The 26,859-nt window shown below is 34.4% G+C and overlaps 4 protein-coding genes and 1 non-coding gene across 6 annotated transcripts; 1 reads left to right on the top strand and 4 right to left on the bottom strand.

The window, feature by feature from the left end:
- Nucleotides 1-1,933: 1,933 nt before the first annotated feature.
- LOC109213434 (protein GPR107-like) lies at nt 1,934-3,757 on the bottom strand. The gene has a single exon (XM_019377231.1). It carries the CDS (start codon nt 3,528-3,530, stop codon nt 2,217-2,219), a length of 1,314 nt encoding a protein of 437 aa, XP_019232776.1. The 5' UTR covers nt 3,531-3,757; the 3' UTR covers nt 1,934-2,216.
- A 1,695-nt stretch (nt 3,758-5,452) lies between these two features.
- Nucleotides 5,453-6,619, bottom strand: LOC109213430. The gene is made up of 3 exons (XM_019377228.1): nt 6,085-6,619; nt 5,765-5,994; nt 5,453-5,617 (listed from the first exon to the last, which is right to left on the bottom strand). The coding sequence occupies exons 1-3, from the start codon at nt 6,617-6,619 to the stop codon at nt 5,453-5,455; spliced, it is 930 nt and encodes a 309-aa protein (XP_019232773.1).
- Nucleotides 6,620-7,511: 892 nt separating this feature from the next.
- Nucleotides 7,512-10,883, bottom strand: LOC109213435 (beta-carotene isomerase D27, chloroplastic). Of its 2 annotated transcripts, XM_019377232.1 has the most exons (6): nt 10,267-10,882; nt 9,218-9,310; nt 8,286-8,347; nt 8,069-8,175; nt 7,892-7,987; nt 7,512-7,804 (listed from the first exon to the last, which is right to left on the bottom strand). In XM_019377232.1, the coding sequence occupies exons 1-6, from the start codon at nt 10,717-10,719 to the stop codon at nt 7,755-7,757; spliced, it is 861 nt and encodes a 286-aa protein (XP_019232777.1). In that variant the 5' UTR covers nt 10,720-10,882; the 3' UTR covers nt 7,512-7,754. The 2 variants fall into 2 exon arrangements, with proteins under 2 accessions (XP_019232777.1, XP_019232778.1); XM_019377233.1 differs by lacking the exon at nt 9,218-9,310 and having other exon boundaries at nt 10,267-10,883.
- Nucleotides 10,884-10,995: 112 nt separating this feature from the next.
- Nucleotides 10,996-11,068, top strand: TRNAA-AGC. The gene has a single exon. It is a non-coding gene; the product is annotated as a tRNA-Ala (tRNA).
- Nucleotides 11,069-20,083: 9,015 nt separating this feature from the next.
- LOC109213433 (GDSL esterase/lipase At5g41890) lies at nt 20,084-23,800 on the bottom strand. Its single transcript, XM_019377230.1, has 5 exons — nt 23,086-23,800; nt 22,391-22,521; nt 21,633-21,875; nt 20,454-20,712; nt 20,084-20,348 (listed from the first exon to the last, which is right to left on the bottom strand). The coding sequence occupies exons 1-5, from the start codon at nt 23,375-23,377 to the stop codon at nt 20,098-20,100; spliced, it is 1,176 nt and encodes a 391-aa protein (XP_019232775.1). The 5' UTR covers nt 23,378-23,800; the 3' UTR covers nt 20,084-20,097.
- Nucleotides 23,801-26,859: the final 3,059 nt, after the last annotated feature.

Raw genomic sequence — 26,859 nt, 5'->3', positions numbered from 1 at the left:
TTCCTCGTATATTATTTAACTGCAAAGGTTCATGTTATTTGTCATGTCCTAGCCTCGTCACTACTTCGCGGAGGTTAGGCTCGGCACTTACCAGTACATGGGGTCTGTTGTACTGATACTGCACTCTGCACTTTCTGTGCAGATTTCGATTCCGGACCTCGTTGATTAGAGTTGGGTTGCTGCCTTCAGTCCATCAGGAGACCCAAGGTAGATCTACCAGCGTTCGCAGACCCTGGAGTCTCCTTCCCTCTATCTTAGTTTATCCTGTTTTCCTTCATTTCGAGACCTGATGTATTTTATTTAAACCAGTATTTGTAGAAACTCTTAGAAGTTCGTGGATTGTGACACAAGATCTTTGGGTAGTCTTGTAATAGTGTTTTAAACTGTTATAGAATTTCCGTACTTCTTATTGGTTAAGCTTAAATTACTATTAATTACTGTTTTGGTTAGTGATTGGTGTGATAGAACTGTATCTGTTCTTGCCTAGCATTCTAAGAGTTAGGCGCCATCACGATTCCAACAGTGGAAAATCCGGGTCGTGACATTTACTGATTAACTTTGGTCGGTATTTATTTTTTAAAAAAATATAAAATATTTTTTTCCAGTTTCCGTCCAAGCCGGACGGTTTTGGTCGCTTTTTTGACCGACCAAAGTTGGTCGGAAACTTTTGATCGGTTTTTAGCGGATTTCTAGTAGTGCAAGTGGGCTTACTGAGCACAGATAGGGTTCAAGTGGTCGTGTTAAGCACGGGGAGGTTCCAAGTGGTCGTGCTGAGCACGAGTAGGTTCTAAGTAGCCTTGCTGAGCATGGTAGGTTCCAAGTGGTCGTACTGAGCATGGGTAGGCTCCAAATGGTCGTGCAGAGCACGAATAAGTTCCAAGTAATCGTGCTGAACACGTATAAATTTCAAGTGGTCGTGAAGAGCATGGGTAGGCTCCATGTAGTTGTGCTAAGTACATGGTGGGTTCCAACTACTGAGGAAGGTAAGTGCCAAGTTATCGTGCTGAGAATGGATAGTTTACATGTGGTCGTGCTGAGCACGGGTAGGCTCGAAATAGTCATGCTGACCACGGGTAGATTCTAAGTGGTCGTAAAAAGCACGTATATGTTCGAAGTGACTGTGCATAGCATGGGTAGTTTTCAAGTATGGTGTAGAGCACGGTTAGGTTCCAACTGTCATGCTGAGCACGGGTAGGTTCTAAGTGCCATGTTGAGCACCGATAGATTCCAAGTGTCTACACTGAGCATGGGGCGATTTCAAGTTGTCGTGTTGAGCACAGATAAGTTCAAAGTGATCATGCTAAGCACGGGTAGGTTCCAAGTAGCAGCTTTTCTAAGCATGGGATAGGTCCCAAGTGCTGAGCAAAAGCAAATTCCAAGTGGTTATGCTAAGCACGGATAGATTTCAAATTTCAGGTAACCATGTTGAGCAAGGGTAGGTTCCAAGTGGCCATGCTCTATAGGTCCCAAGTCCATGTGCAAAGCATGAATAGGTTAAAGTATCGTACTGAGTACGGGTAGATTCCAAGTGGCTATATATATATATATATATATATATATATATAGCAGCACGGCTAGTTTTCGGGTGGCCGTGCAAATTCCAAGTAGCCGTGCAGAGCGGGGTTTGTAGTTTTTACAATCAGTTTGTCCCTCAATTCACAAAGTACCAATGAAGCATGCCTAGTTGTTCTTGCTTGTAAGGAGGTCATTTCACGAGTTACAACATTGTCCATTTAGTGGATGACTCTCCAATCTCTGCCCATACTAATTATGCACTGATTCAAGTCCATAGGATCTATTTTCGCCGCCCTCATATATCTTTTGAAACGAATTTATATTTCTGTTCTGGTCCATCCTATCATTGTAAAGTCATATTCTTAAAGATGACTCCTTCAGTGAAAAATAATTTGATTGTACTTACGAGATATGTAAATGCTACAAAAGTAGTCCAATAGCATATCACCCTATCCATTGTCAACAATGATTAAACTGAAAAACATGCAAAAATTGACAGAGCAATTGTTCTTTACAAGACAAGATGCTAGTCCAAGAAATTATATGACATGCTCAAGTACAAATACATAGAAAAATTGACAACACATAAGTTAAACAAAGCTTCAAAATAAAACTGATCTACAAGATTTGCACTTCAATTCTCACCATCACTTCAACCATTTCAAAGCTGATCATGAGATCCTCAATTCTCTAGGGTTTGCTCACAATTCAAACTCGTCGTCCTTTAATGCCTCAGCCGCGGCCTCTTCCTCTTCGTCATCAATAACAAAATATGGATTGTGTACCTCAGGCTTGAATTTATATCCAGTAAACAGATAAAAAGCCAGAGTTGCGATTTCCCCTGCCACTACACTAGTCCAAAGGTACCTATACGATGTAATTGTTTCTAAGGCGTAAACCACAACCCTTGTAAAATAAATATAACATATAACCACGACGTAGTACTGTCTAAAAAGTGTCAATTTCATCAAATTCACAGCAGCTTTTCCATCAGATTTTGCAGCCTCGCGTAAATTCTTAATTGACCAAACTATAGGGAAAAGAACCGCGCAACAACAGATCACATCAACGAGCAAGAAAACCTGTTTCCATGTCACCCATTCTTCACCATAAGGTCCATTTTCATCTATCACAACTTGAGCTATGTTTGCTACAACTTGAAGTGGTATCACAATCATCAAAACCTTCTTCTCCTTGTCCTGTAAATAAGGTTTGAGAAATGACCAACCCGTCCCAATCAACACGATCAACGTAAACAACATGATCCCTTTCAAGAAACTAAAAATATAGAACAAAACATCCCATCCATGAGCACTACCCGTTCGTTTGATATAAGATTTGTCCTCTGCTTCACATAACAAATTCGACGCTTTTAATAAAATCACCGCGAGCATGAAGAAATGGATCGCGTGAATGGTAAGTCGCTTCTTATACAACACGAAAATCCAAAAGATCGCCAAGGAGAAATAAACAAGCGAAAATAAGAAATAAATCCTAGGTAAAATCGCCTTGCCAGCAGAGAGATAATCGCGGTTGCCTGATTTGGCATCGAGATTATACATAGCTGATCGAACGGACATAGTAACTTTGAGTTGAGGACAGCAATTAGCAAACACAAGAGAGTACTGATCAGCATCCGTTTCGACAAAAAGTGTGTCGAAAGAGGAGTTGTCACGTAGTTTGTCAAAGGTGTAGACAACCTTAACAATATCAGATTGGAGGGCACACGTGATTTCGGCATCCTCAATTTGTTCAAGAACATGCATCCACGTATCACGTGTACAAAGAAAGAAACCAACTTTGGATAGATCAAGATTTGCAGGACTGTTTGGGACACCAAGTGAAATTTTTGAGACATTGAGTTCTAATCTGCCCCTATGTGTGAATCCGAATTCATCGAATGGTATAATTGGATGATCCTCAGAACGAACATCAGAGTATCTGATTTCAGCTAAAGAACATGGATAAAATGATGCAATAAAGAGAAACAAGAGAACAGAAATTGGACGCAACATGATGTAATTGCAAATGGAGGATAAGCAAATTAAATGGTCTTTTAATTTTCTTGTGATTTACATATTGGTTTTTGTGTGCAGTGTACGTTAAGAAAGAGAAGAGACACAATGTACTTCTCCTTCTGATTTGAGAAATGGAATTACTCTTTAAGGAAATAGGAGATGCTATAAAAGGAAAAGAGATCAAATCTGAATGAATTTCCAGAAATGGGCAATGCGGTTATGTTTAGTTTAGTTAGTTGGATGTATGAGGCAAAAATTATTTATATTTTTCCAGTTGTGTTACCCGTTCGAATCTCATGGCCTAGAGATGAATCCTAGCATCACAAGTAGGATTTCCCTCCTTATTTCAGTGATTATAAAGTTCTAATCATAGTAATTATTGTCGAATAAGATTTTCTTACATACTTGTTAGTCATGTAAAAAAAAAAAAATTACTGTCACATATGTACCATAGTGTCAAATCCTTTTATTGATTTCTTTCTTTCTTGAACCCAAAAATTGAGACATATTTATATAAAACAATTTAAAACATTTTTATTGTCCTTGATGACATGCTCTTATAGGCTAAGTTGCTCGGACTCAAATGCAGGTGTTCAATACTAGTGCGGATTTAGAGATCGAATCTTTCATGATGTAAATTTTAAGATTGGGGTGCGGATCAGGCACGTATACGGGTGCATGATTTGGCTAAAAATAATTCAATAATCTAAAAATAGAATTATAAAATTATATTTAAATTATAAGATGTTATGTGGAAAACTTACAAGATTTTTTTAGAAGGAAAAAGTATTGATCAAGAGGAGAATCCGAAAAGGAGATAAAAGGAAAAGGACAGACATAGAAATTTCTATATACAAGGTATTTCATTTTCTTCAATTTCACTCTAATTTTGTTTTGATTTCAAAAATCATTGTATATGTCCCGAATTTCTCCATCGATTTTGGTCAAAGTACCCAAAATCGGTTGACTAGATCCGATACAGATCACACATCCACGTCGTGTCGATATACAGGTGCAACACCGAAAGTGAAGAGTCCGAGCAACTTCTTTTTTGTTGAAGAAAACAATATTATTAATCATCCCAATAACAACTATATGAGGTATACACTTTAAATCTATACAGACTATGAAAGCTAGGTATTGCTACCTATAATCTTTCCATAGTCGCAAAATTGGCCTATGTATTCTTTTGTGCTATGACCTTTGTCTATACAGATCTTCTATCCACTCCCCATCCCTTCTGCTTCATTTCTTACTGCCTATTCTATCATTCATTAGCTTGCTTTCCTTCTGAATTTGCGTACGTATTGTCCTAAGACTAGGAGATACCATAATGCTTTATTTCGTGCCTTCCATATAGCATATACCAGTGCTGCTATTACTGACTTTACGTATGTTCTGCAACTTTCTCCTTTGGCCCCTCTTGTTAGCCTTCTCCATATACCTTGTAATATGGTATTTGGTATTTCAATATTCAACCATTTTGTCATTGCCAGTATACAAGCTTTTGAGAACCAGCATTCAAAGAACAGATGTTCTATCGTCTCAGGTGCATTGTCACATATTGTACATTTTGTATCTTGGATTATCCTCATTTTCTACAATCTCACTCTTGTTAGCAGTCTCTCATGTCAAGCCAGCCAGCATATAAAACTGTGTTTAGGGACATTTCCTTTGTTCCATACCCATCTACTCCGAAGCAAACTTTTCATGTTTCCTAGTCTCCAGAGGTAGCCACTTTTAATGTTATATCTGTTGTTTCTTCCTAGCCAACCTTGGTCAACATACCCCTGTGCAAACTTGTCGAGCATATTTTCCTCCAATACCAGCAACAATCATTACGAAGTTTATATTTCCACCAAGAACTACCCTTTTCAGTATATGTGGTCTATCCATTTTACTCATAGATCATCTGTCTTTCAAGCAATATACTTGGCTATTGCAGCCTCATTCCATATCACCCCATTTGTGATTCCCAAGCCTCCTATTTTCTTTGGTCTACATACCAAGTCCCATGCTATCAGTGGTGCTTTATTGCTTACCTTCTTCCCATCCCATAGAAAATTTCTGCAAATTGCTGTAATCTGTTTCATCACTGTTTTAGGTAAGAGGAAAATGAAACCCCAATATGTGAGAAAATGCATCAGTACTGAGTTGATAAGCTGCACTCAGCCTTCATATGATAGGTGCCTTAATCCCCATGTTTTAATTCTTGTTGTCATCCTATTTACCAACATCTCACAGTCTATGCCATTTAGCTTTTTAGTTGAAATTGAAACACCCAAATACTTTAATGGTAAAGTCCCCTTCCGGTAGCCTGTTATGTCACACAGATCTATCAGGCTTTGCTGCTCCATATTGGCACTGAAGATATTAGACTTTCCTGTATTTGTGCAGAGTCCTGAAGCCCTTGAGAATGACTGAAGTCCTCTAAGCATTAGCAGGACTGACTGGTATGTTCCTTTGCAAAATAGCAGAACATCATCAGCAAAAAAAAAGTGATTCAGCCTCAGCCCTTTTCATTTTGTATGATACTCAAATCTTGGCATACTTGCTACCCTCTTCATTATTCTGGAGAAGTATTGCATGCATATGACAAAAAGAAGTGGTGATATTGGATCCTCCTGCCTCAATCCACGTTTACCTTGAATATTTCCATACAAACCCCCATCCAAAGCAATGTTATTCTGTGTTGTAGTTATGCAGTTCATCACCCATTTAATGAACTTTCCATGGAAGTTCATAGCATATAGCATTTCCTCCATAAATCCACATTCTATTGTATCATATGCTTTCTTGAAATCAATTTTAATCAAGCAACTCTTGGTTGTGGCTTTCCTGTTATATAGTCTTTCTATATCTTGACAGATGAGAATGTTCTGCACTATACATCTACCAGTTACAAATACACTTTGATTGCTCGATATTAGATCAGGGAGGACTATTCTGAGCCTGTGACAAAGCATCTTTGATATGATCTTGTATATTCTATTACAGCATGCTATAGGCCTGTAATCCCCTACACTGGATGCATGTGCACTTTTTAGTATCAATGTAATTACTGCGTTATTCCATGCTTTAAGCATTTTCCTATTCCTAGAGAATTCTAACAGAGCATCCACCACATCCTTCCCTACAATTTCTGATCCATCTTTAAAGAACTGACTACCAAAGCCATCTGGTCCCGGTGCCTTGTCTCCGGCAATAGCTCATAATCTTCTTTTACTTCATTCTCAGTAAATTGCTCTTTTAGTTTTGTTCTATGCATAGCAGAAATAGTAGGCCCCTGTCTTACCAAACAGCTACACACATGCTCCTTATCCCTTTGATTGGTTCCCAATAGGCCTTCATAGAAGGTTATCAATGCCTTAGCTACCCCTCTAGATCATTTGTGTGTTGTCGATCTGCAGTTCAATAGAGAATATTCTATTGGAGTTCCTTCTTGCCTTCATCATACTATGGAAAAATTTTGTGTTCATGTCTCCTTGAATCAGCCACTGTATTTTGCATTTTTGCCTCAAAAACTGCTCTTTTGCATTATTCCATGTTTTGCATTCTTGGGACAAGATACCTTCTTCTTCTATCAGTTGAATGTTACATGGATCCCTTTGCATTCTTTCCTGGCATTTTTGGAGTTTCTACATTGCCTCATCTGCCTTCCTCTCAACCTCACTAAATCTATCTTTGTTCAGCTCTTGCAAAGTATTTTTGATTTTGTGTAGTTTTCCCACTAGTTCATACATTTTTGTGCCCTTCCTATCAGTCCTCCATCCTGCCTTTAATGTCTCCTTGAAGTCTGAGGCCAAGCTCCATATATTGAAGTACCTGAATATTTTATTCTTCGGTTGGCTTCCCGTGTCCCAACTTATAATGGCTGGACAGTGATCAAACAACCCCTCATTCCTGTAATGTACTACTGATGTAGGTAGGTTAGTCGAACTGATATAGCACTTTGCACTTAACTAGAAACTAAGAATATATTTAATTTTTGTATTTTAAGGAAGCATATCGTAAAAATCGTTCATCAAAACATAGAGAATTCACATCGCTCGTCCCTATGATTATGGATTCCACATTCCAATAACTTTTTTCACTTACATTTGTATGGAGTAACATATATATACTCTTTTATGGGTGTAAATTGTGTACTAGAATGCAAAAGATATGTACTATACTAAACTTGGTCCGTCATGCTCATTGAATACGCTCATCTTCACCTAATTAGGCTTGGAGTTTCGGACAGAAACTTGAGCTGGGATTTGCAATGGTACCTGTGTAGATAAAAGCAACTTATTATTTGTTAGTAATTTGGCATATCTTTCTATCCCAAACGAAGGAATTAAGTTTGGAAGACTTACATATATCAGCTAAACAAGGTTGCTTGGCCACTGGATCTTCTTCAAATGGCGGTGGTACTTGTCCATACACCATTTCACAACTCATGTCTTCAAAATCTGCATTATTGAACAACAAATATTATATAGAGTAGTGTTATTTATACTTCGTGTCGAAAAATAAGGTTGCTGGGCACGAACTTGGATTCATTGTTAATGGAAGTCCAAATTCGTTTGTGAAGAAATCTTGTGTTGGTATTTTGCACATGTTCACACACATTCCTACACATCCACTGTTCTCCAAATACCTTTGACATAAAACCAAATATTCTTTTGTCACACTAAAGTACTTGAATTTACCAATTATAATAGTAAATTCATAAAATAATACGATAATAGTAAAATCACGAAATTTTACCTGCACTTTTTAATGTGAACCCCACTTTTCTGCTTCACCCCACCAACCTCCACTTCCACAACCTGTTGATAAAAATTGAAGTTATTAACGCTAAGCTAGTAATTATAGAACTTTCTTTTTTTTCAAAATACAGTGATGCTTGTTAACTAAGAGTAGTTTGTTGTAGAGATTATAAACTGATCTTAGGGATATCAATTTGAGCCCAAACCTATTCAATTCGTCCAACCTGCCTAAGGTTGGGCTGTTTATTAACCCGCTCTTTGCTGAACTCAGCACATCTTGAACCATCCCATCTCAGTCTATCTAAAGTTTGGCTGATTTTTAATCCAAATTAATCTATTAGCAATATTGATATGTTATATATGACAATAATAAAAGAAAAAAGTCTTATTTGGTAATTAAACAATTCATAAGAAAATAACTCATACTCCCTCCGTTTCATATTAAATGAGATAGTTTGACTCGGCACGGAGTTTAAGAAAAAAGAATAAGACTTTTGAAACTTCTGATCTTAAAAGTTTAAGGGGTAAGAAGTTTGTAGGGCCATGACATTTGTGTGGCTATAAAAGCTTCTCATTAAGGGTAAATGGGTAAAATGAAAGAGTTTAAAATTGAATTATTTCCAATTTAGAAATGTGTCATTTGTTTTGGAACAGACCAAAAAGGAAAGTACCTCATCTAATATGAAACAGAGGGAATATTAATTAAAGCTTGGTAATTGTTGGACGGGTCAGGATATGACTCAAATTTTTTCCCATCTTGACCCCACTCATTTCAGCCCAAGTAAATAACTTTTGGGTGGGTCATTTATTGACTCATCCTATTTTAACCCGCCCAAAATTAGCTCAAACCCGCCCATTTAACATCCCGACTGATCTATAGGTAGTTACTAAAATTGGAATTTATATGTGAGAGTGGTTTGATTAATGTACCTCAGAAGGACCAACTAACCAGAAGAAGAAAGGCACAGTAATTGCGGCATTGAATTCTGCTGCCCATTTCGTAGGTGGAAACAATTTCCTAAACTGCAACAAATTAAATGAATTAAGTTAATTCAATTAAGGATACATTTTAGTCCATCATGATTCGTGAACCTTTCGAACTGTAAATATATATGAACAAATCACATGCTGTTTTCAAAAGCTTAGAAAGATTCAACTTTACAGATTTGTTTGTTTTTCAACATCATAAATTTGATATTTTCCTTCTCACACTTCAGATTTATTCCCACTTTAACATTTACAGTTTCTAGATTCATTTTTTGTCATTATAGAAGTTACTCCCTTTGTCCCAATTCCTATGGCGGAGCTCGGATTTCCAGAGTCAATTTTCTTAATTTTGATTGTAAATTTGAACATAAATTTTTGAATTTTTTTGAAATAAGATTTATATATTAAAAAAAATACGTAAAGTACTATAAAAGTGATAATCATTAATAGTTTAAAATATCTAAAAGCTATATTAAGAAGTTACAATCAAGTTATTTTTTTCAAATTAAAAGTCGTGATTTGTAAAATAGTTATTTTAAATTATTTGTCATTTTAAAATTTAAAGGTAAAATAAATTACATATTACAGTACCTATTTTATCCTTAATAGTAATTGTTCTTGAAAATGCAAATAGCACATATAAATAAAGTAAATATTCAATAAAGAGAGATCATATCATGACACTTTTGCTATTGATATAAATAATCTTATTCATAAATTAGCATTTACCAATACCAGAATTTACCATTTTGATTGTTTCTTTCTCGTATTTAAATCTCTGATTTTGGGATTGCTGGAAACTCAACATTATGAGTTCTGGATTTAAAACGACAACTTAAAGTGCTAATAATTAAGTTCTAAGTTTAATATTTATATATATATATATATATATTAACGAATTTTTTAAAATACACTGTTTGAGCAAAAAGTAAATGGCGGAGTGATATTAGTAGTGAAACATGGAGGAAGAAATTACAGTAGCTAGCTAGTACCTGAGCAGGAGCACCAGGAGGAAGCATTGACATGAGGACCTCACGAACCACTTGCTGCTGCTGCAACCGTGACCTCCCTTGCATTACTTTTCTCGATACATGTACAAAACTATCATAATCATATTCAAACCAACCCTTCTTCTTCTCCTCTTTCTGCGAACCATTTTTACTCGCTGACTTAGCCGCAAAATTCTCCATTTTCCTTGCAAAAAGAGTCATGAATGCCTTCTCAAACAATCCATCATTGTATTTTGTCTTCTGTCCTAATGGTGCTGGTTCCCCTGATGGCTCCGCTATCCCACATCGGATAACTTTACTATGAATTTTAACACATCGTCTCTGGTTCTGGTTTTGGCTCTGGCTCTGGCTTTGTCGCTGAGAGCGATAATTAAAGGTGTAATTATTGAGAGTTGGGTATGAAGAGGGAAGAGTTGGGATGCTAAGTAGCACCATGAATTAATAATTTCACGTAATTAATCAGCTGCTCTTAATTTGGTTCAGTGTAATTAGCAGTGATAGTCGATGCATATCGTGGGACTTCTACGGTCTAGGCAATGCCCACCATTTCTTTGTTCTTTTCTTATTGTTTTTCATCCTTTCTTGCGTTTTCTGTTCTGCACAGAAAAACTTCTGACCACACAAATGTGATCACAGTATAGTCTCTAGCAGCCTCTTATTTCACATAGGCCACAGAATTATAAAAACATAATGCCTTTTTAGTCACAACCTGGGGATGTAGCTCAGATGGTAGAGCGCTCGCTTAGCATGCGAGAGGTACGGGGATCGATACCCCGCATCTCCAACCGTTTCGTAGTTTTTACTTTTTTAGATATTGCAATACGATTTCGTCGCAATATGCTAGTTGTGGATCCTTTTGCCATTTTATTGCAAAGTTTGTTTCCTCTTACTCCTTTGTCTCCACTGTCGTAGTTTTTGAATTCTGCATAACGATTTCATCCTTAGAATACTTGGGATTTTTCAAAACCATTTCATTCATAGAATACTTTTTGTGGATTCCTTTGCATAACAAGATGTTGCCTTTTAATCCAAACTAGAGATTGGACCATGTTCCAAACTACTCTCTTATTGAATATATCAGCTTTAATAATCTTTGAATATGTGGCTCATTATAAAATCGCGGGGCAAGTGCACAAATAGCCATTTTCTGGGATGCTATTTAGGGATTAGTTAGTACTTGTATAGGGTAAAATATGCTATGCTACGTGGCCGTCCAAAAGATGGACACGTAGAGCCCAAGACGAGGGAATGGCCAAAACCAAAGGCAACTGTTTTGTTTGTCCTCGGGAAGGATAGCGCTCATACGGATGTAATAAATATTCTTCGCGCGGTAGCATTTAATAGAGAATATTCCACAGCTAAGTACAATTGGCCGTTATAAGGAATCTGGCATTTATACTTACCGTTACATCTTCATCAATGGCCCTCATAATTAACATTAAAGAAGGGCGCGATCCTAGGACCTCCTATCCCTAGACGTAGCAATAACTTTTGAGCTCAGTTATCATTGTAAAGGATATGAACTTTCTAGCAAACTTACGCTACACTCTATCCAAAGCTTAATACAATCTTATCTTCTTTCTTTTTTGATTTCATTGTTGTTGTGCCCGGAAGCGCTGCTCCCGGAACTACTGTTTCTGCTATTTCGTCTCCATCTCAAAGCTAAGTATTGCATATTCCTTCAATTATCTTATTATTTCAGGATCATATTAATTCACTTGTCTGGAAACCACGTATAAATTCAACTGTACCGTTTTACGGGTAAACAATACTGAAATTTTAAACTAAAAATCTTAATTTCAGGATCAGGATATTTTTGTCATAACTGAAATTCAGGACGGCTAATTCCTAATATAGCAGAGCCCTTTAGAGTGGCTACCTAGTGTCATCTACTTTTTTTGCACGGGCTGCTGCAAAATGTACTTTCGTGTCCAAACATGAGCTAGAGTTGGGCTAGCTAATTCAATGATCCAGTTCCCCATATCCAGCCCAAGTTGTTGTTCAGAATTGAAAAAAAAAAAAGGAAACTTAATTGATTGGAGAACTGGCATGTGACAAATACGAAAAGTGTACTGTCTTTTTTTTTCTTTCGAAAAGGAAATAAGGGAAAATGAAATTCATAGATAAAGAGAAAAAAGTTCCAGAAACAGGATAATAAAGTTGTTATGAACAATAAAAGAAGAAGAAGAATATTGCAGAGAAAAGTAGGGAGAGAGAATTCTTATTGATTATTGGGATGAATTACAATGGAATAGAATCCTCTATTTATAGGGAGAGGGTGACTTAGCCACCAAGTAATACACCCTAGAATCTATCTAAATATAGACATTCACCATAAATAAAATTCTATTTATAACACTCCCCCTTGAATGTCTATTCAACAGATAATATGCCTCGTTAAAACCTTAACTAAAATAAAACCTAGTGGGAAAAAAATTCTAGAAAAGGAAAAAGAGTACACATGTTTAGAAATGCGCCTATTGGTTGTCTCGTTGAAAACCTTACAAGGAAAACCCAGTGGGACAAAATCTTGTAAGGGAAAAAGAGTACAACGCCTTCACATCCTTAAGCATTTGTATTCCAATCTTGTGCACCATCTTCAAAAGATCTTTGGTAGATATTCGATAAACAAATTAGCCATATTAACTTGAATGAATATATTCACCTTGAAATCATCATTCTTGATAGAGATGGATTATCTTCATATGATCTTGTTGTAACCGTCAGTTCAATATCTTCACATAGAGGTGAAAACTCTTGCTATCATATTATCATGCATATAGTTATAGCAAGATACATTTGTGCACAAATTGCATTGAGGATGTAGTACTTCATGACCATAAATTCTATATGCTTTAAGCAATTTAAATCCTTCGGGATTGTTAAGTCATATAAGCCATATAATAGACTTTAGATGCATATCAAGTTTTCATGTCATGCTAGACATATAAGATATCGAAAACTGATTGCACATACCATTGACTTTATACTTTCAAGTGTTTGAACTACATGTTCAAAACTATATGTCTTTCATATGAAACCAATTCTATTCAAAATTGTTTCTCCAGACTTAAGATCCTCATATATATTTAGCGCTATTATAGATGTCGTCGACAAACATTTTATATCGGTTCCAACCTCCTTATTTTTCATAAAGACATAACATAGAGATCTCTTCATTCATATATTCAGGTACCTGAATCTCTCATGAGATTTTATGAAGTGTTATGTCATGTGATCTTTTAGATCACTTGCCTCCTTTATTATGATCATTTCGATCATTTGCTCATCTTCTTTATCAAGAAGTTTATTTGAAATCGATTTGTCTATATGCTTTAAGCGTACCATAGACTTTGTCCTTCTAGGACTTAATATGGGCATTTGCAATGAGAATATAGTTACTTTCTTTGGGTCAGCAAATGTGTTTGGCATGCTTTGCAATATATTGCAACTGAATTATCTTTATGAACTTCAAGTTCATATTATCTAATTCGAGGATCTAGATGTACAAATGATAATTCATTCTAGGTAACTTTTTCTCAAATGTTATCATCTCTCCCCATCATGTTAGAAAAACTAACTTGCTTCATCATCTTTGTGCGTTATGGTGTTAATCAAAATATACACTACACATCAATAATAATAAGATGGAATTGTTTGGTTCCTGACCCTGAACCACTTGTGAGGGTAGAATGTAATATACTTTCGTATATAACGTATATCAAACTGATATATATATAACTTTGTTCTCATAAGCAATAGTTTAGCTATTAAGTGGAGGCACTCAATAAATTATTTTTCTAAACCAACTGTGATGTAAACCAACTTATCAAGATGAACTATCTTGAATAAAAAATCTTGAAATTATGTTCTAAATCAAATTATTGAGCAAGTTACCTCGCAAACACCATGTTGCGGGTTAATAATAATCGCACATGTAACCATCTCATAGATGCATCTTATGTGGTATACATGGCAGATGAATGGGCCCATATTCACCTTTGATATTTCCAGCATTCATGGGATTCAATCCCAATTTTAATTGGTCTATTAATTAATGAGAATAAGCAATGTAAGAGAATTCGTAAAGAACTTTCTAGTTCTTTAATATTTACCCATGTGAATTCTCTTTTATTTTTGCACATCATACTTGAATTAACATGGCTAAACCAATTATGCCAACTGGATAAATTATCAATATTGATAAACTTCAGGTTTACACCATGATGTGTGCAATTATGAATAAACTCCAAGTTTATTATGATATGGGTTTTTATATCAATAAATATCCACTTCATTGTGGTATTCTTTTGTTTATGTAGTATAAATTGGAGAATAAAGCGGGTAGTTTTTCACATACATATTACCCCGCTACAAGTTGTAGTAATAGAAGATATTAAATCTTTCCTTTATTTATAGTCTCAATATAATCAACGGCTTTCGCGTATACTTTGGAAACTGAATAAGTTTCTTTGAGACTTACTACAACACAATACCTTATTGGTAATTAATTGTGTTTCTCCAAAATAATATAATTGGCTCTTGCAGAGTTCTTAATTAATTTTGTAGTACCACATATTCATCAACACCCATATGGTGAATATCTCTTTTAAAGAGAAAGTTATACCATTATGGTTATGGTCAAAATTATATGCAAGATCTGTTTCTTGCATTACCGTTGTCTTTTAACAATCACAATGCCAAAATATTTTGGCGTACAATAGGTACGTGACCAATGACCATTCATGCCATAATAATGACATTATTTTCTTATATCATCTCAAACCTCCTTTTAGAGGTGAGTGCGGTATATTCACTACCTCTAGCACGTTCATATTCTTTGAAGAATGAATATGTATTCATGAATGGACCATAATCATCTATATGTGCTTTACAAAATCTCATGTCAAATCGATGACAAATATTTTTCACAGAGTGAAAGAATTATTTTGAGAATCCTTATTGTTCTCACTACCACAAATGATGACGATTATAATTTCGTCTATTGTCACGTCCATATCCATTGATACATTCATAGTGATAATTATGTCTTCTTTCAGACTTATCACATACTGCTATCACATTCTCTTAAGGGAATGAGAATGGAGCAAATTCAATGGGACGGATTTTCAATTCTTTGCCCACAATCATACATGAATTTGATCATGGCGAGGCATAGAAATTTTACCACTTCAGGTGGTTATAATTTTTTACAAACTCCATTAGAGTTATAATCAAACTTTGTTGTCTTTGCTTGTATTTAAAATCAAAGTATAGAATAAAAGAGAAAAATACAGTAAAATACTTACCTTAAATCCAGAATTTAATCATGAAGAAAGTTCATGGAATAATTGACAATCATTATGCTCAACCCCAAAGCTTCTACTCAATTGGTTAGAGTCTCGTGCTGATAACGTGTTATGAACAATAAAAGAAGAAGAAGAATATTGCAGAGAAAAGTAGGGAGAGAGAATTCTTATTGATTATTAGGATGAATTACAATGGAATAGAATCATCTATTTATAGGGAGAGGGTGACTTAGCCACCAAGTAATAAACTCTAGAATCTATCTAAATATAGACATTCACCATAAATAAAATTCTATTTATAACAAAAGTGAATTAATCTGTGATAATTGTGGTCACACTAAACCAGGTCACATTTCACATGGCAGTTTGAAGTTAGCAAGGGGTTGACTTGCAGTAGTATTTGCAAAACAAGACAGTGAAGACTCTAGAAACCAACAGTGGGGTTGTCCTTTCTGGCTTTCTGATCATTTATTATACATATTATTGAATTTTTTCCACCATCTCATCTAAAAATATAAATAGTAAGAAAAATCACACTTTTATTACTTAATTCTTTCTTTTACACACGGCTATTGTACGAGCATGAATATTTTGTAATAGGCTTAGTACGTGGAAGTACTTTGATAAAAGGGAAAAAGGTCATTATTACTTCTATACTATTGTAAATAGTATACGGTTGTCCTCCGTTTCACTTTACGTCCAAAATTCACCCTAACATTAACAAACTTGATGAAATTGCCCCTAACCTTAACGGATCGCCAATGTGGCAGCTGACCCACCCCATTTTTTCCATGTCAGCTGCCAAGTCACTTATTTATTCAATTAAAAAAAATTAAAACATATCCCCCCACCCCCACCCCCTCCAGGCTCCCTACTTTTTCTTTTTCCATGAGTTTTTCATCTTTGCTTCAAATTTTTCAATTCAAACAATGCCAAGTTTTTCATCAAACTGACTCAAGTTACAACCATAACTTCTCAACATTAATATTCTCAACAAATTCCAGCTAACACTTTGTTTAAACTTCACCAAATTAGAATAACCATTTTATGTTCTCAAGCATTCTTACAAATTCTTCAATGGCGATTTTTTTTTCAAATCTGTAAACATCATCTGTGTTATTCTTCCCATTTCAAGCTCCAATTTTTATTTTTATTCACTCAATTTCAGTAGGAAACAAGCAAGAATTTTAGATTCTTGAGTCTTTTTTCAACTTCAAATTTTGGCAACCCAAAAAATGGAGTACAAATTTGTTCTTCACTTAATCCACGAAATTAATGTTTGATTCACGATTTTAAGCTCCAAACAACAACACCCAGCTAATTTCCTCCATATATAACCAACAAATCGAATTGTCAACTTCAATTTTTCGACACCCAAAGAACACATCATAGTGGATTTCGAGATTTTCACCACTGAATTTTCAAACTTAAAATACATATTAGAATGCACGTCCAAACTATTCATCGGCACGGATGGGTGTTTTTACTGTTGTGATTACCTTGGACCTAGGTGAAAATAGGACCCAGTAAATTGGTTAATTGCTCTTTCCATCATTTCTTGTCCTGTAGATTATCCTCATTTTCGTGTTCTATCTTTTGGGGTGGATTTTTTTGTAAGGACTAGAAACAGGTTGATCAGTCATTCTCTGCTAATTGGGCTTTGTAAATAGATTGACAGACCAACGTTTGCACATAATATAGCATGCAACTCAAGGAATATATCTGTAATATATGATAACGAAGTTGAGTGCATTTGTGTGGGCTGTATATTACTTTTTGGAAAAAGTGATAGAGGTTCCACCATTTTGGTGTTGCTTTTGTCGTAACTCAAGGAGAAAGAAAGAGAAGGGGAATAGTTGAGTGGAGATTAGGCTGACTTGGCAGCTAACATAGAAAAAATGGGGTGGGTCAGCTGCCACATTGGCGATCCGTTAGAGTTAGGGGCAATATCATCAAGTTTGTTAACGGTAGGGTGGGTTTTGAATGTAAAGTGAAACGGAGGACAAACGTGTACTATTTACAATAGTACAGGGATAATAATGACCTTTTTCCCTTGATAAAAAGTGACAATGGTGTTCGAACTCAAGGCATTTGGTATTGTATGATCATCTCACCTAAACATTTTTATTATATTTTCAAAATATATAAAAATACAAATAAAAGAGGTTGCCTGTTTGAAATAGTCAAATCTTGGCAGAGGGACACCATATCCCATTTAGAAACCGGACAGATCGGCCCAGGTCCAACACAGCGCTTATAACTCTAAGCTAAAATGCATTGGCTTCGGCATTTGCAACTTCCAACAGCTAATCAAGCTTCATTTAAGACACTTGCTAATTTTTCTTTTCATTGTTTTTCCGAGACGAGTACCGTAACAAATTCAGAATTTTCATTAAAAAATATCAAAATTTAAAGAAGTAAATATACGAATAAATCAAAAGGAATTCAATACTTATTATATATACATAAAAAAATTAATTTTTACTTTTTTAAACAGTGTAATTTCCCGGCAAATGATGCCAATTGACACCCTTTGAGCCATGTGGCTCCGCCACTAGATGAGTAACGGTTGGTTTTGTTAGGGGTTGTGAACACTTTGGGAATATAAAGTTACTATAGTTTTTGTGAATTGTTACAACTATCAAATTGGAGCTATTCTTGTGTTATTTTGTCTTATTTTTGGTTTCCTATCCGGTGTCCGGTACTCACATTGGGGCCCGATTAATTTCGAATTCGGGTCGGAAAGTCCCACATTGAAGGGTAAAGCGCTCCCTAACAAAGACGACTCCATACCCAAGGGCTCGAACTCGAGACCTCTGGTTAAGAATGAAGGAGTACTTACCCTTCAACCACAACCCTTGTTGGTTGCGTTAGTTGTCTTATACTATAGCAAGTCGTTGGATTCTTAAGTGCCTATTCTCATAGCAGAGCTACTGACCCAGACAACAGAGGTGGATAAAATAAGAAATAAACTGTTGACCTGGTCTCGCATTCATTATTGATGCAATTAATAAACTGTTGCCCTTTTAACTTCCTACTCTACCTAGAATTGTCTGCTTGTTCAATTCTTTTATTAATTCTTCTTTTCCTTATTTTTTTTACCCATTTGGGAAGGGAGCATATAAGTAATCGCATTAAGGAATTTACGTCTACTTAGAGCCTCTTTGGAAAGCCACATTGGAAATGGATTTGGGTATAATTAGGTATAATTACATAGTTTGACATGTTTGTTTGGCCAAGTAATTACTTGGTCAGTATGGAATTGGTTGTAATTGGAGGGGTGTAATTACACGCTGCAATTCTCAAGGGAGAGGTGAGAATTGGTGGTAATTACACTGTGTAATTACGAGTTTTTAGTTTATTTCCTTTTTGTTTTTATTTTAATTTTTCTTCATAAATTTTTATTTCTATTATTTTAATTTTTTAATTCTATTTTTACTTTTTAATTTTTTTGGAATTTTAAAATATATTTTTTTTGTACATTTTATCTTTTATTTCTCTATCTTTACTTCTGGTGATTCCATGTAATTGCTTATATTTTATTTTTTTTTAAATTTTTTTTCTTATTCTATTTTTTGAAACTACACCTCCTAATATTAGAAATAATGGGTCATTAATAAACTTGGCATATAATGAGTGATGCACTTAAAGTGAAATTTCATTGTTGAATGCCGTTATAAACTTACCTTTTTTCCTAATCTTAAGTTGCAGTGGAACTTACTATTATTATGTTGGAATTTGACATATGTAAACTATTTTTTTTTTTTGAATTTTGAAATTGTGTTATATTCATGGTTTCAATTTACTCGTTTTAGTAGTATTGGCTCATATTGCATGTTGTTCATTTTTTAGTTAGAATTGGTAGATTAGTTTTGTCAAACATTTTAATAATGTTATGACACAATATTTATAAATATTAATTTATTTTATCAAATGTGAATTCCATGATGTTCGTATATTTTTAGTTTTTGTAAGTATCTAAACTAAATATTATTAATTTTAAAAATATACTATGTAAATTATTTTTACAATATTAGTTATAAATATATGATTACTAATTAATGTATATTCACGAAAAAAATACATCTTAAATAACAAATATAATATTATTTATACTTATAAAAATTTATAGGCATATATTTATTATATTATTTTAAGTTTTGATATTTACTTAATTTAAAATTTAATCTAACTGTATAATTACACTTGTGCAACCAAACAGTAAACTTGTAATTACACTATGACAAACAAACAGTTCTTCGTAATTACACAATTGTATAATTACTAGGCTGTTTAATTACACCGATTCAAATTACATGGTGGCTTTCCAAACAGACTCTTAAAGTTTATAATACTCGATTACTTCTTTCGGTTCATTTTGTGTAAAAATATTTGAGTGGACAAAAAGTTCAAACATATGATCTTAAACATGCTAATAGAATTATTAAGTAAGAAGCATTTAGCAAGAAATACAGGTAATAATATATATCTCCAAATTGATATATTATTCAATAGAACCATATCCATAATGGCGAAGCTGACGAATGTTAATTGGAGAAATTACACTAGGATCACCATTCAAGAATTTTTTAGCAACTATAACATTAGCAGCTTCAGTAGGATGATAGGCATCCCAAAACACATATTTTCCTCTATCATCACACATCACAGAGCTTGTATTTGCATTTTTCCCCTTGTAGCAAACGAATGGCGGAAAATATCCACCGCAACATGGCGCATCTCCATTCTCAAATCCTACCAATTTCACAAAACAAAACGTTGTTAAAGCACAAAATATAGTATTCAGGGTTTGAAGAAGGGCCGCAACGTTACTGCTAGTTAAATGAAATTAAGACTTACCGTGCTGTTTATAATTTAGTATAATGTCTCTGAAAACATCGTAGGAATTTGCATATAAGAAGATGGCTTTAGGTCCCATGTCTTTGTTCAGACGATTTAACTCTGCCTTGAGTTTTTTATTGTAGCTCCTGATTAATGTGTTTACCTCCACAGAGCATTTACCCTCTGATATTAGTTTGATGGCACGAATAAATGGAATGCACCCAAGAGGTCCAACACCAACCACTACGAATTTTCGTGCCCCTAATTCATGCAGTCTCTTCTTGCAAGAAAAGAAAAGGTTAATTAACATATATTATCTAAAACAATTACCTCATCTGTTTTATTTTATATGATACTTTCCTTTTTGGTATTTCGTGGAGTCAAAAATACACGTGGCACATTCTTATTTGTTTGCTTTTTCACACAAATAGCATTTATAATTACCCGCCAGAGTTTTTCTAGAATTGAAAATTTTGTGTTCAATAGGTACACTTTGGAGCATGTTGCAATGCCTAATGTTAGAAAATAGTAGATAAGTATCTTAAAAGGAAGTGTCGAGATTTATATTTTCGAAAAATGTCTAGATTCATTTTATTGGACATTTAGTGATATCATTTTATACAATAATGGGTCATTATTCCATATTTGTAACTGTTAAACCATTAACCACTCATTATAACTTCTTGATTCCATTTACCTATATACATACACACACAAACATTCTTTCCCTTTATGACGGTAAGTATACATAAAATACTCTCCTTCCTTCTGTTGGATTTTTTGCCAAGAATAAATTTTTATTAGTTTCTGCTCCTAATTTTATATTAGAAGAACTTGTTGAATCATGGGGAATACACCTAAACCGGGTGAAATATCCTTAAGGACAGTGTTTTTGATACGGCTCAAGCTTTGAAGAATTTCTTACAAGTTTTGTGATAAAGTATTTTCCGTAAGATTTACAACATGTAATAAGAATAAGCTATAGTTAAGGTGCCAAAATGAAAATTTTCGGCAACTTTAAGGGGCCGCTTATGTATTTAACTTTAAACTTTTCTTTATCTTACAGCTACAAAAATATCATGACATATTTAACACGTGTTAGAAAGTTTTTCATTCTTAAACTTCACGCCGAATCAAATATCAACATTTTAAATGAAATAGAGGGAGTAGGTATAAAAAATGAACTAGTAATAGTACCTGAAGGTTCATAGTCAAGTTAGAAACTAGAAAGTCTTGGAATGTGGTTGGAGAAACCTTTTCATAACTCAGAAAAGGGATAGATGGTTGGAAATAGTTAATAACATCGTTAGAGCCAATTGTTACAGAAAACATGGCTTTCATTAAAAATCTCTTTGCATTTTTCTCTCCCATTGCATTCACAATGTATCTTCTGCTTTCCTCAAAATTGTTGATCTGTTCTCTTAATGGCACTCTTCCTATCTGCAGCACATGGAACATGTGTTATAGCAACTCATCAAATAGTGAAATTAGTCTCGAATTTAAAATATGATATCTCCTATAACAAGTTATATACATTGAGGGGCCGTTTGATAGGATGTATTGGGGGAAAATAGTACATTTATTAAGAGGTGTATCTAGTGTAGAAGCTATAGGTCCAACTGAACCAATAGCTTTCTCTCATACTCTTTTTTTTCCCCAAAGAATTATTAAATATGTACAAATAATAAATTATGAACCCATTAAGTTAGATGAGATGTGATAAAATAACTTAAAAATTAATTTCGGAAAAGTTTGACTTTTATAGTGAGGTGTTGTTATATAGAAATCCTGTTATAGAGAGTTCTGACTGTACATCTTATTCAGTGCTATTCTTATACGTCCTACCAAACAATCCTTGATAGTATAAAAATTCTTTGCACCGTCGCTATTTATAAGTGAAATCTTGGACAATAAACGAAAGATATAAAAGGGATGGGAGATAGACAGATACTAACAAAAACAGTTCCAGTTGCATCCAAAATTCCTGAAGCACCAGAAGCATAATTAATTCCAATATGTGTGGCATTTGACTCCACATTAGGTGCTAAATAAGGCGGAGGAAATGAGTTTGCTCCAAGAGCTTGACCTGTCAAAAAAAAAAAAAAAACTACTTCACTGCCTATTGCGAAAGAATGTATGTGACCTAGAAGATACCTAATTGTCATGCTCTTTTAACTAGGATATAAGATAACTTTCACACACAAAAATAGAATTTTAATTTATGTTACATACGCTTGCAGTGGAAAGACTTGTTGCACTATTAATGGTTTTTAACATGTAATAATAGGTTAGTTAGTTACTACAACAGAATAATAAAAAAACTAAAGCGAACGAAACAACAGGTCGTAATAGAATATATAATTATCTTATAAGTGACTTGATTTTGAAAATACAACAGCATACACAGTATTGTCCCACATTGTGGGGTCTAAGGAGGGTAGTATGTATGCAGACCTTACCCCTACCTTTGTGAAGGTAGAGAGCTGTTTCCAATAGACCCTCGACTCAAGAACACATAACCACCGCATTAAATAAAATATAGACTTGATTTTGAAAATATATTTTAAATTAAACCGTTAGAACATAGAAGCTAATGCTCAAGTATCAAATAAGTATGAATCAACTCGCAAACTTAGATTGGCAAAATTACCAACAATATCTGAAATGGTGCGACCATTGGTGAATCTTCCAGTGGGGTGGCCATGGGAAGGTTTAAAGTCTATGCCATATGGAGGAGAGTCAGCCTTTGAAAGCGTAAACAAGAAATTGTTATTCCCAGCATCGACCAAAGAATCTCCAAACACAAATGAAGTGGCAATACATGAACATATGGGCAATACATAAAACATTTGGAAAATGAATGTCAAAGTGAAGTGGGGGAAAGTTGCAAGATAATGAAGAATCTCCATTTGTTCTATGTTATTAGTACAAGAATGAACCATACATAGTTAAATATCATGAATTATATGTACTTTGATGGGATATGAAATGGTAAAATGTCATGCACTTTGCATGAGCTGTTAAAATAATGGTAAATTGGTACAACGTTTGAAATGGTCATTGTAATCTTCTGAAATTGATATGTATTTGAAATCCAACGTCATCTTTGGAGTTGTTTTGTATTTGGAATTAATTTGCTCAAGCACAAGATCCTTCTTACTCACAGACAAAGATTTTGATATACAACAGTTATGATTGTTGTTCAAATTTTGTACATGTATGGGAAAGAATTATTCTTCAAATTTCTGAGGTAGCAATGTCACATGCTATCTTTTTCCTCCTAGAAGAAAAGAAAGTTTCATTGGTGTTGTGACTGATAACAAGGTGAATTATTTCCTTTGCATAATCTACATTCTAGCTAGCTAATTGAGTAATCTTGTACATGTTATATGGTACATTTCATAATTAAAGAGAATATATTAACAAGACTTGTGTGCACACACCAAATTTTTGACATGGGTGGAGCTAGCTAGAAGGTTACTTCCGGATTCAGCTGAACTCAATAATTTTAGTTCAGACTTTGTATTTATATTGAGAACTTCACTAAATATGTATAAAAACTGAATTCAGAATCTTGTTACTAACCAATCTTAGAATTTAGAATAAGTTCAAATTCTGATTCCACCTCTAGCTAGTTGTTACTTATAGAAACCTTCAGCTGAGGGCGTTTTAATTACTAATTAAATTGAGGTGATAGATGATTAATTGATCTCCAAAAAAGGGAGGAGGGTTAGTCCCATCAATGAAGTAGTAAAACAATTTTGTATAAGAGTTTAAGTTATATATACCTTTAGTGTACGTAATTTGATCATATTTACCTGTTATAGTAGGTAATCTATTGTTGAGTCCCGTGTTGGTGGGATGAGGATTTCGTGGTCTCTTTATATGGTCTTGGGAAATCCTCATCTCTTGAGCTAGCTTTTGGGGTTGAGTTAGACCCAAGATATATTTAATATGGTATCAAGAGTCAGGCTTATTTCCATTTATTGTTTACCATGTTAGGCCCCCATTATGTTGTCCACAAGCATTTCAGTTTGGGTGTTGAGTCCCACATCGGTGGATGAGTGTTTCATGGTCTCCTTATATGATTTAGGGTCATCCTCGCCTCATGAGCTACTTGGACAATCCCCATCTCGTGATCTAGTTTTTGGAGGCTTACCTGCCGATATTTTTTAGATGACCTAATAGTGTAAAAATTTCTTTATGCGGACGGTGTATCCAATAAACATTTGAGTTATATACACATTTTTACACCAATAGCAAACATTACATACACTGTGGACATGAATAGTCGTTACCAACAGACTTTTGTTGCAGATTCACATGGGCATCAAAACATGACACCCATATAACTATTGGAAATTCAACTCCCCCACGTTATGTTATGAACCCTGCATGATGAATTCTTCTTAAAACTAGTTTTGCGGCATTTTTCATTGTATAATTTGTTATTCCAAGATAAGAAGAAGATATGAATTTATCTTGTTAGCACCAAAAAGGTATAGTATTTAATAAGTTACTTCTAGATAGTAATTCAGTGCACGCATCCTTGGTTATTTTCCATATCAATTTATTGGAGTTAATAAATCAATTGATAGTGTAATGAAATATTCACATCATAGGTACGCTTTAACTTCAGAGGCGGATCCAGGATTTGAGGCTTATGAGTTTCTACAGAATTTCAGATTAATATGCAATAATAACTGGGTTTACAGTCAAATATTTACCAATATTTAGTGAATTTCTTAATATAAATACAGAGTCTACGCAAGAGTTACTGGGTTCCCGGGAACCCGTAGTCCATGCACTAAGTCCGCCCCTGTTTAACTTGCTCTAATAAGTCATGTGTCTTGGTTTTCAAGTTTTTAATTTCACTTATTATGAATAAATATGTTTATTACTCCCTCCGGTCCACAATTACTGATCAATTTGCTTTTGGCACGCCCATTAAGAAAATACCAAATTCTATACAAAAATACCTAGTATGACTAAACTACCCTTAATTAAATATCTAATGTGAGGAGTAAGAAAACTCTGTAGGAATACGTACATAAGGGTAATTTTGTAAACACAAATTGAATTCTTTCTTGATTATATAAATGGACACTTTTTTGGACCAAATAAAAAAATAAACTGGTCACTTATTGTGGACCGAAGGGAGTAAGAAACTAAAATAACGACAAACCCGATGGACGTTTGACGCTACAAATTTCAACCCTGGCCTTATGCGCATTGCCCATCACACTAGCTAAGAGAGCTGACCATGCCTGAAATTAAATCGTTATCTTAACTGCAAGGAGGGAAATGCCGAGGACACAAGGGTGAGCTAGTCACTGGGGTGAAGTCGTAAGAAAAAAGCGTTGTTGGAAAGTCTGAAACCAGCTCACGTACCGCTTCAAAGGGGAAACAACCCAACCCATACAACATATAGCTTGAGTCATATCTTCTTTTTCTATTTTCTTATGGTAAGTGCTTCGAGATCTTATGCACGGTATAAGGCAGATAGGGGCATGCACAGAATTTTTAGTAAGCAGTGTAAAAAATATAGTGAAATAAATAAATGAATAAATCACTATAAAAAAATAAAATAAAAAAATGGTGTTATTTTTTATATTTATATTCAATATTTTTATTTTAAATATTAATTATTTATATATATTTGATAAAATTCTGACAAAGTGGTGTCACGTGACAGCTTGTCCGCCATGCAGGCAAGAGTTTTGAACAAAACTTTCCAATTACTTTGATAGAATAAAATATATTTACACTATTGTCAGAGTAAAAGTCACTTTCAGGAGCCAAACAAGTTGTCTAGCTACCTGCACATTAATAAAGGATGGAGTTAATTGGTAATGAATGTAGAATTTGGTGAGATCCAGTTGGCTAACTTTGAGCAGGAGTAAGGGCAATCAGACTTCTCACTTATGGCGCCCAAAAAGAGCTAAAAGCAATATAATGCACAAACTTTTCTCCAAATTTTGTCATACCAATATAGCAAGTCATCCCATCATGTCCTATTACAGTTTCCATAATTTTTTTCTTTATTTAATTTTACGAAAACTTTAGGACAGGAAGAAAATATAATTAAGCCTCAATTATTTGAGATTTTTCACTATCGACCCGAATCGTCCATTATATATGTAAGAGTTAGCAGAACCACAAATAGGGAGTAAAAGATATTGATTTTTACTTTGTAAACAAGTAGCATATGAAGTACTCCTTTCTATGTGATACTATTACCTTATTATGCATATCTAAACAAATGACAATTTTATATATTAGATATGATTCAATTTAAAACTTCTCATTTTACCAATCTTATATGCATTTTTTAGACCAAACTGAAATGTTGGTGGTTGAAAAGATAGGGAACTTATAAGGCGTAGGAATTTTTTAATGGGGTGAGACCTTTTGGGATAAATCA

Source organism: Nicotiana attenuata, unplaced genomic scaffold (assembly GCF_001879085.1).
Source record: "Nicotiana attenuata strain UT unplaced genomic scaffold, NIATTr2, whole genome shotgun sequence".
Lineage (NCBI taxonomy): Eukaryota > Viridiplantae > Streptophyta > Magnoliopsida > Solanales > Solanaceae > Nicotiana > Nicotiana attenuata.
The sequence above is the reverse complement of the archived record's forward strand: the minus strand, read 5'-3'. Positions and strand labels throughout refer to the sequence as shown.

Coding starts and splice junctions, on each gene's coding strand:
- LOC109213430 (XM_019377228.1), bottom strand. CDS start 6,619: ATGCTTAAAGCATGGAATAACGCAGTAATTACATTGATACTAAAAAGT. Junction 5,995..6,084: donor AATAATGAAGAGGGTAGCAA/GTATGCCAAGAT, acceptor TATTTTGCAAAG/GAACATACCAGTCAGTCCTG. Junction 5,618..5,764: donor GCATAGACTGTGAGATGTTG/GTAAATAGGATG, acceptor GTGATGAAACAG/ATTACAGCAATTTGCAGAAA.
- LOC109213435 (XM_019377232.1), bottom strand. CDS start 10,719: ATGGTGCTACTTAGCATCCCAACTCTTCCCTCTTCATACCCAACTCTC. Junction 8,348..9,217: donor GGTTAGTTGGTCCTTCTGAG/GTACATTAATCA, acceptor TTTTATCAACAG/GTTGTGGAAGTGGAGGTTGG. Junction 7,988..8,068: donor TCCATTAACAATGAATCCAA/GTTCGTGCCCAG, acceptor TCAATAATGCAG/ATTTTGAAGACATGAGTTGT.
- LOC109213433 (XM_019377230.1), bottom strand. CDS start 23,377: ATGGTTCATTCTTGTACTAATAACATAGAACAAATGGAGATTCTTCAT. Junction 22,522..23,085: donor CACCATTTCAGATATTGTTG/GTAATTTTGCCA, acceptor TTTTTTTGACAG/GTCAAGCTCTTGGAGCAAAC. Junction 21,876..22,390: donor ATGCAACTGGAACTGTTTTT/GTTAGTATCTGT, acceptor CATGTGCTGCAG/ATAGGAAGAGTGCCATTAAG.
- LOC109213434 (XM_019377231.1), bottom strand. CDS start 3,530: ATGTTGCGTCCAATTTCTGTTCTCTTGTTTCTCTTTATTGCATCATTT.